General features: G+C 38.0%; 1 protein-coding gene across 2 annotated transcripts in view; it reads left to right on the forward strand.

The window, feature by feature from the left end:
* Window positions 1–16812, forward strand: part of GABPA (GA binding protein transcription factor subunit alpha) — a 35490-nt gene that overhangs the window by 2048 nt on the left and 16630 nt on the right. For both annotated transcript variants that reach the window (XM_066259103.1, XM_066259102.1), the window contains exons 2-5: window positions 3342–3444; window positions 8482–8626; window positions 13410–13494; window positions 14290–14535. In XM_066259103.1, coding sequence (XP_066115200.1) covers window positions 3368–3444; window positions 8482–8626; window positions 13410–13494; window positions 14290–14535 — 553 coding nt within the window. In that variant the 5' untranslated portion in view covers window positions 3342–3367. The remainder of the gene's footprint in view (window positions 1–3341; window positions 3445–8481; window positions 8627–13409; window positions 13495–14289; window positions 14536–16812) is intronic.

The following is a 16812-nucleotide window of genomic DNA, read 5'->3' on the forward strand; positions in this document are numbered from 1 at the left end:
TATCTGTTGCTCCAAAAGACTATTGAATGTTAACTATTGTAAAGAATAGTAGCCTTTTCTGGACTTTCTAGTTAAATTTAAGTTTAGTTTGTATGCATTTTGTGAAGTGTTTTGAACTCCAGTTTAGATTTAATCTAGGAAAAAACCAGGGTGTCAGGGGCAGCCTGTAGGTGGAAGGGACTCCAAGTGACGTTCTCTCTTCATTTTAAGTTTTGAAAAAGAATCCTGGTTCCAGAAAAACAGCTGAGACCCACCCCAGCAGTGATATTAACAATTTGGACAATTTCCCAAATCTCTCTTGCTTTGGAGGCTAAATTTAGAGAACTGAGAGAGAGAAAAGGCTCAAGTTAGAGACTAGGAGTCTTCTTTCCCTGAAGTATGTATATAGAATTCATTTGTTTCTTTATTTGGCACTTAGGAACTGATCTGTGACTTGTTTGGAAGATCATAGGATAAATTTTAATAACTCCCTGTTTTAGTGTTTATATTATGGGGAACCACAGGGAACCCTGCTGATAAGCCTTTTGAGCCATTTCTCAGCCTCTGGTTACTTCCTCATATTCTTTATTTTTTCTAAAGTTCTGAGAAAATTCACTTGTTCTCTAAAACTTTTTTTTAATTGATTTTAAAGAGAGAGGAAGGGGGAGAGAGAATGAGAAAAATATCAATTTGTTGTTTCACTTATTTATGCACACATTGGTTTATTCTTTTATGTGCTCTGCCTGGGGACGAAACCCACAACCTTGGCAACATTGTGGGGGGGTGATACTAACCAACTGAGCTACCAAACCAGTGCTCTGATCTTTTTATTTTTATTTTTTAATTTGTTATAAAGAACGGAGTGGAACTAATTAATAGGCCCTGAAAATAAAACATAAATATCTTTTAAAGTTCTGATCTGCTGTAGACCTTACTGTCAGTTCTTTTTCAGTACACAACAGTTTTTATGATTTTGTGTATATGTAAATTATTTCCTTGTTTTTAAATTTTTTTATTTATTTATTTTTAACTGCTACTAAAGTTCCTTGGTGTGTGCTGCTTTCACGTTTTCTTGTATCGCAGTCCTTTCTTACCATGGATGCCTTTATTGGCTCCAGCTGCCAGCTACCACCATCAGTACTACCCTGAACATCCATCCTTATCTATGAGACCGTCTCTGGAATGCTTATCTAAAAACAAGATTGCTGGGTCATAGGTATAAGTGTGCTTGATTTGAGCAAGTGCTGCCAGATTTTTCTCCAGAATGTCAGGCATGTCTGTACTTCATTAACTGAGGCAGATGATTCTTACATCCTCACGTCCCTGCTAATTCTTTTCAGTATTCAATATTCCAATTTTTTACATACAAATGGTATAAAGTGGTAACTCCTTGTCTTAAATTTTATTTTTGAATTACTATAGTTCCCCATGTATAAGATGCACATTTTTTTCGAAAAATTTAGGGTCTAGAAACTGGGTGCATCTTATACAGTGGTGGTAGATTTTTTTTCCTTGCATTTCCTGCTTTTTTGTGCTTGTTTTTGTGCTCATTGTTGAAGACAGTGATTCGTCATCAGACACAGATGAGGACAAGCTAATGGATAGGAGTTTTGACAGTGATGAGGAGTTGTATGAATTTTAAGATGGATAAAACTTGAGTTTAATAACTATATAATCCATTCTTTTTCAAATTTTGGGCCCCAAAATTAAGGTGCATCTTATACATGGGATCGTTTTATACATGGTGAAATGGTGAAATACGGTATTTGAATTTGAACATTTCTTTATATCCTTAGCCATTTTGGTTTCTTTATATTAATTCCTTTTCCTTTACCTACTTTTCTAATTTGTCCTGACTTTTGGAGGTTGTTATCAACTTGCAGGAGTTTGCTATCTATTCCAGTTACTATTCTCTTGTCGCTTCAGGATATCGGAAATATCTTTTCTCACTCTATAGTCTGCCTATTGAACATAAATCTTAATTTTTATGTAATCAAATCCATTAGTTTGTTTTTTCTTATGCTTTAATTTTTGGAGTTTTACTTAAGAAATTCCTTTCTATTAAACCACAGAAAATCCCCATCATTTTCTTCTGTTAAGCTTTATAGTTTTACTTTTCATATTTAAGCCTTTGAGGCATCTAAAGTCAATTTTATATGGTGTAATAGTTCTTACAACATTTTTTTCAGTATATTTTAAGAGTGCCTACTAAGAGTGAACCACTGTTCAAAGTATTTTGTATATATCTGTAACAAAAAAAAATATCCTTCAAACTGAGTGGAGCTTATGTTCTACAGGGTTACCACCTGTTTTTCTGTAATGCTCAGGATGAATTCCACAGTTGTACACATATTATGCTCAGGAGTAGACTTTGTTGGGGAAAGAGAAGACTTACTAGGCCAGGATCAGAACAAAAGAAAAAAATCCTATATTCTTTTGTTATCCCATACAAAAGTCTGCTGGGGCCTAGGTGGTCTGCTGGACATGCATGATATATATATCATGTTTTATGGACATGCAACATATATATATATGTTTTACTGGAGACCTCTACCCTCTTACTAGTCTTCCTTCTTATAAGGGACATGTGAGAGCGACCTTAATAATGTGAGAAAAATCAGACCATTTTCATATCAGGCAGTTTAGATTTGAACACCAGGTAAATATGGACTAAGCTGTGAGAAGAGCAGTTGGGGATATTAAGACCTGAGGGGAGAGAGGTACAGCCCTTTCGAAAGTGGAGAAGAAGACTGCATTAGTGTCCTAGTGTCACAGTAACGAATTACTACAGTAATGTGCATCTTGATAACTATTTTGTTACTTAATTTTGCTGTTTTAAAATATTGTATTGGCACTTATAAGATATGTAGTTTGTAATGGATCATAGCTAGGATTAACTTTATATCACTCTGTCAGTCCAATGCCAATAAAGTACATTCTTTATTCTCTGCTAACGAAGTATAGCTTTTAGCTGAACAACTGTGGTTCATCTCCATGATGGGTTTTAAGCTGCAGGGTTGAATCTGTTATTGAGACTGAAGTTGCTGTAACGTAGTTGATATACTTATCACTTGATTTTGAAGTAACTCGAGTTAATTTGTTGGCTGAAATTGGGCTGAAAAATTGCCAAAAAAATCTAATAGAGAATGCTGAAGAATTCAGATCAGGTCAATAAGCACTATCTAAACAAAAACTAAAAACTAGTTTATCAGTATCATTTGTGGATTTCCTTTTACATGTGAGGATTACTTCCTCCTGTTCTACTTGCTCTCTGCTTTTATTTGAATTCGGTCTCAACTTCTTGTGTGGCATTTCTGTTTGTGCAGGTAATTTTAAAATGTTTTAAAATTTAATTTTTACAGGGCCGAGGTTTTGAAATTCTTCAACCATGACAAAAAGAGAAGCAGAGGAGCTGATAGAAATAGAGATCGATGGAACAGAGAAACCAGAGTGCACAGAAGAAAGGTTGATGTTATCTGGATTTACCACCTTTTGCATTATCAACATACGTGATTAGAATTAAGAATCAAGCTGGAGTTCTTTGGGGGTCTTTTTTTTCCAACTGATGTTAGCATTTTGGGGGATAATGTATTCCTTTCTTTTCTCTGACTTAATGAATTTGTAGCTGGGAGAAAAAGATAGTTTTAAACTAAAAATAGTATTATGCATAACTAGTAATGATAAAGCAATTGATTGTGATGGTTTTCTATTCCTTAGGGTACTTTTTGATTCTTTTTCTTTCATCAGTGCCTGTTACTTTTATTTCCTAAAGAGTTTAATTCACAACCTGAACTAATTTAATAATATTTATAAGTAACTGCTCTGAGCTGTCAGGAGTATACATGAGATAGTAATCGGTGGAGTCTAAATTGGAATTGAGGAGGCACACAGGTGTGTGAGTTGCCCTGTGCATGGTACTAAGCATGTAGAGTAGTGAAAGGTGTTAGTTCTTGGAATAGTAATAGAATATTACTTCCTCCATTAAGGAAGGAGGGAATAGTTGTAAGTTCAAAATCCAAGGGGAAAATATGGATAAAATTAGAGATTTGGGAATCAGGAAGGTTGAGGCAAATGGTCCTACTCTAATCGATAAAGCAGGAGATGAGATAATATGCTGAAAGTAAAAGGGACTGAAAAGTAGTAGAGGGTTTCTGTATAGTAGTAAAACTTTGGCATAGCTGCAGTGAGAATGGACCAAGTTACTAAGGTTGACTAGCATGCTGAGTGTTGGAGTACAGCTGAAATTTGAGGCCTTAATTATTTTTAAAACTTGTTTTACTCTGATAAGAACACTTTTTTTTTTATAAGAACACTTAATATGAGATGTACCCTCAACAGTTCTGGTGGGTTTTTTCTGTGTTTTTCTGGAGTGAGAAGTGGGGAGGCAGAGAGACAGACTCCCGCATGCGCCCGACCAGGATCCACCTGGCATGCCCACCAGGGGGCGATGCTCTGCCCATATGTGGCGTTGCTCCGTTACAACAGGAGCCATTCTAGCACATGAGATGGAGGCCATGGAGCCATCCTCAGCACCTGGGCCAACTTTTTGTTCCAATGGAGCCTTGGCTGTGGGAGGGAAAGAGAGAGAAAGGAAGAGAGGAAGGGTGGAGAAGCAGATGGGTGCTTCTCCTGTGTGCCCTGGCCAGGAATCAAACCCCGGACTTCCGCATGCCATGCTGATGCTCTACCAGTGAGCCAGCCAGCCAGGGCTTCCACAAATTTTTGACTGTACAATACTGTGTTGTTAGCTATAAGTACAATATTGTACAACAGATCTCTAGAATTTACTCATCTGGCATAATTGAGATTTATACCAGTTGTTTAGCAACTCCTCATGTTTTCTGCCAGGAGGATGTGGTTACTCATGTTGCCTCTTCTCAGAGGAAAAGTCTGGCTCTAGGTTGTAAGTCAAAACTTGTTTTAGTTGTCCTCAGTCCTGTCCTCTGCCACCATGCCCTGGCTCAGGAATATTTTCCTGACAGAAAGGGTCATGGCTGCCTGAGAGACCTTACATTTTTTTTTTTACTTTTTTTTTTTACTTTTTTTTATTTATTCATTTTAGAGAGGAGAGAGAGAGAGGAGAGAGAGACAGGGGGGAGGAGCTGGAAGCATCAACTCCCATATGTGCCTTGACCAGGCAAGCCCAGGGTTTCGAACTGGTGACCTCAGCATTTCCAGGTCTACGCTTTATCCACTGCGCCACCACAGGTCAGGCACGAGACCTTACATTTTTAATAAAGGGTTTCAATATGTTTGACTCTCCTGTTTTTCTAGCAGAAGAAACAATAGAGACTGCATGTCTTTTTAATTTTCATATGTATGTACATATGTGTGCATTCATTCATTCATTTAACAAATTACTTTAGAACTTAGTTCTGGCTCAGGGTATTTCATGAGCTTGCAGTTAAGCTGTCATCTGGGCTCTAGTCATCTGAGGAGTTGACTGGAGCTAGCATCTCTGTTTCCAAAATCATCCTTCAGGAGACGGGTGGCAGGCCTCCTCCTTTCCTCACCACAAGGGCCTCGGTAGGGCTGCTCATGACGTGACAGCTGGCTTCTCCTAGAGCATATGGCCTAAGAGAGTGTGCTCACCAAGGTGGAAGCCACAGTGTTACTTTATATAACCTAGTTTAAGAAGCAGTAGATCACTCTGCCTTAGTCCTTTGGTCATAGAGTCCAACCATGGTAGGATGTAGTTTGGAACTCGAAAAGGATTTGAATGTTAGGAGGTAAGGATCATTTGAGCTGTCTTGGAGCCTGCCATGTGTATATTTATTTTTATATACACGCTCACATGCACAAGTGTTCCACAAAGCCTAAAGTTTTTACTATTTGACCCCCTAAGAAAAGCTTTGCTGATGTCCCGTTTCAGTAAGAGATTGGTAGTTGCTCTGTTGACCTGGGGAGCAGCCGTGTAGAGGGAGCAGTTGTCCAGCTGTAGCAGTTGTTACCCTGTAGGAATTTGTTCCAGATTTCTATATTAACTCTTCCAAGGATTAAATGGTGGCAACAGAGTATTTTAAAATGTTTTCAGTGTTGAGCTTATGTAAAAAAGTGGCATCTGACTTTTTTGTAAAGAATCATTGTTACAAAAAAAAAAACTATTGCCCACTGAGCTATAGCTGAAGAAGTTAATAAAAATACTTAGCCAAAAGACCTAATTATTTTATCTAACTAATAATATTAATAGTAATTTACAGATATTTTAAAATAATGTGTTATTAATCTTGAGTGGTCTATTTTATAAATTTTAGAAGTTTTGGAAGGAATTTAAGCAATATATATTCATCAGATGCCATGTATTGCATTATACCTGAAATTTTTTTTCTAATTTTTATTTTTAATTTATTGTTCTGACATGGTTTCAAGTGCCCCACTCTATAACACCTTCAGCCCCCTGCATCATGCTCCCTGTCCCATGCAATGCAATGTCCTTTTCATTCCCATTTCACCCCCTTGTCCCCTCTCCCCCACTTCCATCCCCCCTTTCCCTCTGGCTATATATTATGCTTGGAATTTATGTGAAAATGGAACTTGACAATTTTTTGTTTCTGTTTTTTTTATAAATAAATTTTTATTTTAGTGGGGTGACATCAATAAATCAGGGTATATATATTCAAAGAAAACATGTCCAAGTTATCTTGTCATTCAATTCTGTTGCATACCCATCACCCAAAGAGAGATTGTCCTCCGTCATCTCCTATCTAGTTTTCTTTGTACCCCTCCCCCTCTCCCTCCTTCCCTCCCCCATCCCCCCGTAACCACCACACTCTTGTCCATGTCTCTTAGTCTCATTTTTATGTCCCACCAATGTATGGAATCATACAGTTCTTGGTTTTTTATGATTTACTTATTTCACTCCTCATAAAGTTATCAAGATCCCACCATTTTGTTGTAAGTGATGCGATGTCATCATTTCTTATGGCTGAATAGTATACCATGGTGTATATGTGTCACATCTTCTTTATCTAGTCTTCTATTTTTTTTTTACAGTGATTAAAGCCTTTAAGCAAACTCTTGGCCAATACAGCAAGAATTCATAAAAGAGTAGTGTCCTTAACATGTTCACCAAGTCCAAGTTGGCCCCAACACCATGCCAAATCCCTGAAAAATGCAACCCAACCCCAGTTGAGTCTGTTAGGAGCTGTCACAAGGAGCAGGAGTCCAGGAAAAGCCCACATCCAGGAAAAGTCCGCATGGCACTGGAATTGTTGTCACAATTCTATACTTTGCAGCTCATGTCCAAGTCCCAATGACCGCTGCTTCTAGCTGGTAATGATTCAGGTAGATTGGAACAGCCATCTACAGCATGTGTGGATATGGAGCTTCTGTTCCCCTCTTCCTGGAGAGATGAGACCAGGTTGCTTTTCCCTGGAGCTCTGCGACTGTGGCTTGGTAAAGAGAACCTTGGGATACACTAAGCTGGGTGGCAAAGGTAGATTCATAATAGAAGTTGGCAAAAGGGGGAAAGAGAGCTCTAAATTAGGAGTAGGTTCCAGCCTGAAATATAAGTGGGGCATTGAGGTAGGAGGGATAAGAACTTGACAAATTTTTAAGGATATGTTTTTGACAACTACAAATTATATTTAAAATCATATTTAAATTAAACATGTTTTTTTGAAATTTAATTGAATTACAGATTTAACAATTGAGCAAGTATTACCTCGTGTCCATCTTCTATTTACAAAAGGTATAAAATTATTTATCAAAGGTTTTAACTTAAAGGAAGTTATAGTTTCATATGTCAAAATATGAAATGACAATGCAAAAGAACCTAAGAAAGTTTTAAAGGAAGAATATATTTTTTAATGTGAAGCTATGCTGATTATAATCAGTAGTTATCAGATTAAACTATGTAGAAAGTATTTTTATAATTTATAATTTACATTAATTTATGTTGGGAAGGGAAATAGACTAGTAGAGATGGCTTACAAATTCTGAGGAGACATTTTTTTATGACTTACATAATTTACTTTTTTAATTGAATTTATTGGGGTGACATTGATAAATAAAATTCTATAGGTTTCAGGTGTACAACTTTATAACACATCACCTGTATATTATGTGTGCTCACCACCCCAAGTCAAGTCTTCCACCCCCATTTATCCCTCACACCCTCCACCCAACCCTTTTCCTTTTGTTAAGACTTTCTTAATCTTCCTCTCTGAGCCTAAAATTCTTCAAAATAACTTGAAAAATATAATATGCAAACATTCTCCCTTGAGTATTGTATATGTAACATTTATATGTATATATATGAGATGTACAAATATTTGCAAAGGTACTTTAAATTTCAAGCTAGCATTTCTTTGTGCAATTTAGTATTCAGTTTGGCAATGCTAGTTGATAATGCATCTAACACTGAGTGAATGATATCTATGCAGAAATGAATTTCAAAGACCAGAAATGTGTGTTGGTATCCAATTTTGGTTTGAGAATATTGTTGCTTTAATTTTCAGGGTAAAAATGTAATTGCTAATCATTATATTCTTTAACATTTAGCATTGTAGAACAAACCTATGCTCCAGCTGAATGTGTAAGCCAGGCCATAGACATCAATGAGCCAATAGGCAATTTAAAGAAATTATTAGAACCAAGACTACAGTGTTCTTTGGATGCTCATGAAATTTGTCTACAAGATATCCAGGTAATTTTTTTTTAGATTTATATTTCAGCATTTAAGTCTGCATTAGAAGTATTTTGTTGTTGTTGGCCTTGAATTTCTATAGCTGTAACCTTTATAACTATATCTGACCTGTATTAGAAAATTAACAATTAGAAATAAAGAGAATTCTCTGCCTGCAGGCGGTGGTTAAGCAGTGGATAGAGTGTCAGACTGGGACTCAGGGAACCCAGATTCGAAACCTCAAGGTCGCCGGCTTGAGCAAGGGCTCATCTGGCTTGAGCACGGGCTCACTAGCTTGAGTGTGGGGTCCTGGCTTGAGTGTGGGATCATAGACATGACCCCATGGTCTCTGGCTTGATCCCAAAGGTCGCTGACTTGAGCAAGGGATCACTTGCTCTGCTATGGCTACCCCCCCCCCTTCGCCCCAGTCTAGGTCCATATGAGAAAGCAATCAATGAACAACTAAGGTGCCGCAACAAAGAATTGATGCTTCTTATCTCTCTCTCTTCCTGTCTGTGCCTATATGTCCTCCCTCTGTCTCTGTCACAAAAAAAAAAAAAAAAAAATAGAATTCTCTTAGTTCAGTTTTCTTCATTTAAAATTATATTTAAAAGCTTGAGTACTAAATCAAACATTTCATTTTTTTTTACTTTCACAAATGTAAAATGGGAAGTTTTAAGTTTGAAGCAGAGCTAAACAGAGTAGTGGGAAGTACACTGACCTTGGAAACTGAAGAAGTGTGTCCTTCTTACCCTCTTTGTAACTAGCTTTTCATTTCTCTGTGCATTATTTTCCTCATCTTTAAAATGAGATCATTTTACCAAATGTGTTTTATATTACCTTTCACCTTTGTTTCAGCAGTAATTTTGGGTAAGAATTCAAACATCATATTTATATTTCTTGAAGTGTATTATAGTAGGATTTTACCTGTTATAGTATTATAATAATACATTATGTTTGCAGCATGTTTATATTCATATTTTTTAATGTATAAAAGATGGTAGCCTAGATAGGATTGCTCAAAAGTTTCTCCAGACTTTCACTTGCTCACGTACTATAGTTTTGTTCAGTTTTTAATACTAACTTACACTAATATTTGGTGTGTCATCTTTTGGATTGTTTGGTTTGTTCTTTATTTCTCACATATATTATAGAACTTTTGCTTTTGTTTTTTAAAAATTAAAATTATGTACCTACTATTTTTAAACAAGATTTTGATGTACAATAAGCTGAAATATTTTAATGAAATTTGTGCATTTTAGTTGACATTTAACCATGCTTTTATCTTTTTCTTTCAATAAATCTAGTCAGTGATGGGGGAGGGAAGAAATTGCTCTTCTAAAACGAGGGATTGTAGGTAGGTCTAATACTATTATAATTGTAGGATTTAAGATTTTTTTCTCTCAACAGTGAGAGGATAAATTGACCTACTTTTTCTTGGAAGGGGATTTAGCATTTAGTGTCTGTTAATCTTGAATGTGAAGTACCTAGCAGTTCCACCTCAATGAATTGTTCTTACAGAAAGGCTCATTTGTGTGAGCAAAGGTGTACACCTGAGATGTTCATTGTGTGGATGTGCAGATGGTGAAAATAATGCAATTATTCTAAAACCAAGGAATTAGATAAGTAAATGCCTTAGATTGGAATTCAAGGCAGCCATTAAAAATTGGTGAAGTAGACCTATATGAGCATTTTACATTGAATGAAAATATAATTGAGTAACTGCTAGGTTATCTTCTGTAATCTTCACATCAGTCTTTATCAGCACATTCTTAATAATACTCTGCAGATATAGAAAATGAGATTTAAAGAGGTCAAATAGTTTCCCAATATGTAGCTGCTACACAGGACTGCAGTGGAATTTAAACCCAAGCCGTTATGCCCTTGTGACTTCAAAACACTTCATTTGTTTGAGGCAGACTTTTTTTTTTTTTATTTTTTTTACAGAGACAGAGTCAGAGAGAGGGATAGACAGAGACAGACAGGAACGGAGAGAGATGAGAAGCATCAATCATCAGTTTTTCATTGCGACACCTTAGTTGTTCATTGATTGCTTTCTCATATGTGCCTTGACCATGGGGCTTCAGCAGACCGAGTAACCCCTTGCTCGAGCCAGCAACCTTGGGTCCAAGCTGGTGAGCTTTGCTCAAACCAGATGAGCTCGCGCTCAAGCTGGAGACCTCAGGGTCTTGAACCTGGGTCCTCAGCATCCCAGTCCGACGCTTTATCCACTGCGCCACCGCCTGGTCAGGCTTGAGGCAGACTTAAGAAAGTTTGTATTGAGTAACTCAATATCACTTATGATTTTCTCACATTTAAGATAAAGGGGAATCTGGATTGGATTTTTTTTTAATATCCCCTAATTTTTATTTATTTATTTATTTATTTTTTACAGAGACAGAGAGAGTCAGAGAGAGGGATAGACAGGGGCAGACAGACAAGAACGGAGAGATGAGAAGCATCAATCATTAGTTTTTCGTTGCGACACCTTCGTTGTTCATTGATTGCTTTCTCATATGTGCCTTGACCGCGGGCCTTCAGCAGACCGAGTAACCCCATGCTCGAGCCAGCAACCTTGGGTCCAAACTGGTGAGCTTTTGCTCAAACCAGATGAGCCCGCACTCAAGCTGGTAACCTCGGGGTCTCAAACCTGGGTCCTTGGCATGCCAGTCCGATGCTCTATCCACTGCGCCACCGCCTGGTTAGGCTCTGGATTGGATTTTTTGTCTTTCAGCTCTAACACTTTGTTTCTTTTACACTTGATCTTAGCCAAAAGGCAGAGAAATGATTTTATTGCTTCTTTTATAATACCTGGCCTAACCAAATTGCAAGTATGACCTGCATATTATCTAACCTATCATAGATTTTCAATAAATATTAATTGAATAAATGGAAATATGCATAATTCATAGGATCATAGAATTCAAAGCTAGCCTTGAATCTAGAAGGCATTTTGCATTCTTACCTGTCCTTTCAAAAAGGATATGGACAGCAACTTCTATTCTCCTGTCAGTTAATGCACATAGACATTTGGAGTCAGAGTGTTTGCTGCTTGAGGTCTTGCTTTTGTGTTTTCAGATGAATGTTTACTTGAAAGCTGATGGAACAGCTGAGGTGCATTTTTGAGGAGTCTGACCCAAGATGAAATACCATGCTTGACTTTTGTACTTGTGTCAGGTCTTACTGAACTAATTGGTGTGTTCAGTACCTGAGAGCTTAGTTTCAGAGTTTCACATGCCATCACTTCTCATGAATCTACCAGAGGGGGGAAATCTTGATATTAGGAGAATTTTTAACCAGGCAGAGACTATTATAAAAGAGTGAAACTGCCAAGTTTGACCTGTGTTGGCAGGGTCACACAGTTTATCTTTTTCCTGAGTGAGTTAGATTCAGAGTCACTACATAGGACATTTTTAATACTAACAAAAAGTGTTTGTCCTTTAACTATAATATTGACTGAACTCTTGGGAATGAGAGTGGGGGGCTTTGTACTTTCAGTTGTATGATATGCAGACAGAGAAATATATGCTATTCAAGGTAATTATAGTGGTACCTTGAGATATGAATTTAATTAATTCTGTAACCGAGCTTGTAGGTCAGTCAACCTTATAATAAACTGCCGATACTGGACCCGTGCGCCAACTAGTGGCAGTTTTCCGAATCACAACTCATATCTTGAAATTTCACTTGGATCTCAAACAAAAATATGGACCAAGTCGCAGCTCGTATCTTAAAAAATTTGTATCTCGGCCCTGGCCGGTTGGCTCAGTGGTAGAGTGTCGGCCTGGCGTGCAGAAGTCCCGGGTTCGATTCCCGGCCAGGGCACACAGGAGAAGCACCCATCTGCTTCTCCACCCCTCCCCCTCTCCTTCCTCTCTGTCTCTCTCTTCCCCTCCCGCAGCCGAGGCTCCATTGGAGCAAAGATGGCCCGGGCGCTGGGGATGGCTCCTTGGCCTCTGCTCCAGGCGCTAGAGTGGCTCTGGTCACAACAGAGCGAGGCCCAGGAGAGGCAGGGCATTGCCCCCTGGTGGGCAGAGCTTCGCCCTTGGTGGGCGTGCCAGGTGGATCCCGGTGGGGCGCATGCGGGAGTCTATCTGACTCCCCCCCCCCCCCCCCCCCCCGTTTCCAGCTTCAGAAAAAAAAAAAAAAATCTCAATGAAAGCTTATTTTTAAACTAGTGACAGAAAATGTCTGGAAGTCAGAATTACTTTTTATCATCAATTTGTCATTGTATGAAATGAAATGCATTTATGAAGTGATATGAAGGAAAAAGCACTGATATTTAAAAGACATAGAGCTAGGATTAAAGGTATTTATATCTAGGTCAGGTAGTGAAGTCATAAGTCCTTTATTAATTTTGTTAAGAGAGATTTAACAATAGCCCTGATCTTAAATGTATATCACTGGTTATAAGGGAGGTACAGCAAATATATTAATCTATTTAAATTGTCCCCACTAATTAAATACCCTTGCTTTTTCATCACAGATAAATTGTATTATTTTCTACTTTAAATACTTTTATGAAATAAACAATCACCTTTGACGTTATTTAAAAGACTGCAGAGCTAAATAAAACTGCCGTTTAAAATAAATTCTGTTCTTTATGTTGTCCTTAAATACTACTTCAGTGGTTTAAATTTTTTAAATTTTGGCAAAGAATTAAATGATAGGGCAACTTGAATAATTAAATGTACTCTAATAATTTAATTAGTATGCCTCAGTAATTAAGGCTAGTTTGATACATCCATTTTTATTAAACCAGATGATTATGTGAAAATAACCTTATCCATTTTACCATATTTAGCTGGATCCAGAGCGAAGTTTATTTGACCAGGGAGTAAAGACAGATGGAACAGTACAGCTTAGTGTGCAGGTCATTTCTTACCAAGGTAAGTTAATTTTAGTGTACTTATTTATAACTTTACTCATGTTTTTCTAATATGAGAACTCAGTTTTGTAAGTTTTTGGTGTTTTAGATGTACTCTAAACTATTGAACTTAATGTGATGTTATAGCCAAATATTCATGCTTTTGATTTAATTTCATCAAGGTGAAGCAGGTAGTGTAACACATTCTACCTGGTTTAATCAGGAAGGGCTATCTTGCAGGGTAGTGAGTAACAGAATCACAGAGAGGGCCAGAAGAACAGGTTCTGGTTGGCTTTCTAAGAATTTCTCAGCCACACTCAGCACAGGGCTGCCAAGGAAGCCACTGCCCTGCCATGCCCTAGAATATGCCAAGTCTGACAGCCACCACTAAGCAGTCAACTTGGAACAGTGCTGCCTTTTCAGTGACCCACAGGAGCCAAAAATGGATGCCTGTGCCTGCTTATCCCCTCTTGGACTCATTTCTCAATAGAAGGCTCATGCCAGTGATTCTAAAGCCTTAGTCACCTTGGGAACCCTCACGGCAAGGAGATCTAATCTCTGCGGTTAGGACAAAAAGAGGAATATTCAAAGGAGATTGCTTTATTTTCTTCCTTGCCTCCACATTATTTTTTTACCTGTTTACGCCTAAGTTGCACACATGATCTTCTATTCCTTAACACAGCAATGCATGTTTTCTAAAAACAAGGAATCTTTATGCTTGCTCTGTCATTTGAGAGCATATAAACTTAGCTAAATTTTATTGTTAGTGACTTTTATGTTTTCATTTAGATTTTATTTTTTTTAATTCACTGTTAAGGAATTGAACCAAAGCTCAATATCCTTGAAATTGTTAAGCCCGCGGAAACAGTTGAAGTAGTTATCGACCCAGATGCTCACCACGCAGAAGCAGAAGCGCATCTTGTCGAGGAAGCTCAGGTGATCACTCTAGACGGCACAAAGCACATCACAACCATTTCGGATGAAACCTCAGAGCAAGTGACGAGATGGGCTGCCGCGCTGGAGGGTTACAGGAAAGAGCAAGAGCGCCTCGGGATACCCTATGGTAAGAAAACACATAATTACATGTTAGGGAGAACTGTAAGAATTAAGCTTGGCATAGCAGGTAGTAGGGTAAGTTATCAATCTCTGTTTTTTTTGTTTTTTGTTTTTTTTTTACAGGGACAGAGAGAGAGTCAGATAGAGGGATAGATAGGGACAGACAGACAGGAATGGAGATGAGAAGCATCAATCATCAGTTTTTCGTTGCAACACCTTAGTTGTTCATTGATTGCTTTCTCATATGTGCCTTGACCGTGGGCCTTCAGCAGACTGAGTAACCCCTTGCTCGAGCCAGTGACCTTGGGTCCATGCTAGTGAGCTTTTCTTTTTTGCTCAAGCCAGATGAGCCCGTGCTCAAGCTGGCAACCCCGGGAGTCTCGAACCTGGGTCTTCCGCATCCCAGTCCAACGCTCTATCCACTGCGCCACCGCCTGGTCAGGCAATCTCTGTTTTAAATGTAGAATTTTTGTGACTATTAGCACCTGCTAGACAAATACTGTCTTGGGTGCTAAGATGACAGGGATACATTTTTAGGGATACATTGTTAGTCAATTTTGTCACTGTGCGAACAGCACACATACACAAACCCACATATTTAGAATTTAGAATTAGGCTCTAAGTTAGGTAGAGCCTAACTTAGCTATATGGTATAGCCCAGGGTTAGTCAACCTTTTTATACCTACCGCCCACTTTTGTATCTCTGTTAGTAGTAAAATTTTCTAATTGCCCACCGGTTCCACAGTAATGGTGATTTATAAAGTAGGGAAGTAACTTTACTTTATAAAATTTATAACACAGAGTTACAGGAAGTTAAAGCATATAATAATAATTACTTACCAAGTACTTTATGTCGGATTTTTGCTAAGTTTGGCAGAATAAATCTTTATAAAACAACTTACTATGGTTAAATCTATCTTTTAGTTTATACTTTGGTTGCTCCTCTATCCCCCACCGTGAAAGCTGGAACACCCACTAGTGGGCAGTAGGGACCAGGTTGACTACCACTGGATAGCCTATTACTCCTAGGTTACAAACCTGTATATCATATCATGTTACTGTACTGAATACTCGAGGCAGTTATAATAATGGTAAGTATTTGTGTATCTAAACATGGAAAATGTACAGTAAAAATACAATATAAAAGATAAAAATGGCACACCTGTGTAGGGCACTTACCATGAATGGAGCTGATAGGACTGGGTGCTGCTCTGCATGAGTTGGTGGGTGAGTGGTGAGTGACTGAAGGCCTAGGAGGGCGCTGTACGCTGTTGTAGACTTTGTAACCACTGTACACTTACAGTATGCTAAATTTACAAAACAAAATCTTTCTTCAGTTAATTATAATTAACCATAACTTTATCTTTTTTACTTTATAAACTTTGAATTTTTTTTACTTAGTTTAAAACACAAATGCACTGTAAAGCTATACAAAAATATTTTCTTTAGATCCATATTCTATATGCTTTTTAAAGTTAAAAATTTTTTTTTACTTTTTAAACTTTTTTTTTTGTTATAAACTAAGCCAAACACATACATCAGCGTAGGCCTGCACAGTGTCAGAATAATCGGTATCACTGTCTTCCGCCTGCCCATTTATCCCACTGGACGGTTTTCAGGGGAAGTAAGTGACACGCGTGGTGCTGTCGTCAGGGAAGGCGACAGGGCCTTCTTCGGGAGTACCTCCTGCAGCACCTGCTGGAGGCCCTAACTGGAGAGGTGTCCCTCTTTTTAGAAGTATGTCCATAGTGGTTTGCTTAGTCTTTTGTGTATTTATCATAGATTTGTTTGTAAGCAGATAATGAATGTACTGGGGACATTCCTCTCTGTTAATGAAAATCTTTCAGTGTTGGGGTCCATGTTTTCAAATTTTTTAAGGAGCTTGTTGAGGTCTGCGAAAGATTCACTGTGGATTTTCCTGTGGGTGTCTTTTTCTTCTCCTGTAGTTTCTTTTCTCTTGCCTCTTCAGCTCTGTGTTCCTCTTCTAGGTTCCTCAGCTCCTCATTAGTTAGTTCCTCAGGAGCCACCTTCAGGAGCCCTACTCAGTGTCCTCTGCCACACCCAGGTTAAGTTGTTTGCCATCTCAACCACACCAATTGATTTTTGCAGCCTTTGCACTTCAGTGTTACAGTGGTCAGGTCACTAGGTGATAAGAATATTTCAGCTCTGTTAAAATCTTAATGTCATAAATGTGGTCCACTGTTGACCAAAATGTCCGTTATGCATCACATGGTTGAATATAAAAATAGTATCTACCTTCAGGGTATTCACAATGTAGTTGAAG

The sequence above is a fragment of the Saccopteryx bilineata genome, chromosome 2 (assembly GCF_036850765.1).
Source record: "Saccopteryx bilineata isolate mSacBil1 chromosome 2, mSacBil1_pri_phased_curated, whole genome shotgun sequence".
In the NCBI taxonomy this organism is placed as follows: domain Eukaryota; kingdom Metazoa; phylum Chordata; class Mammalia; order Chiroptera; family Emballonuridae; genus Saccopteryx; species Saccopteryx bilineata.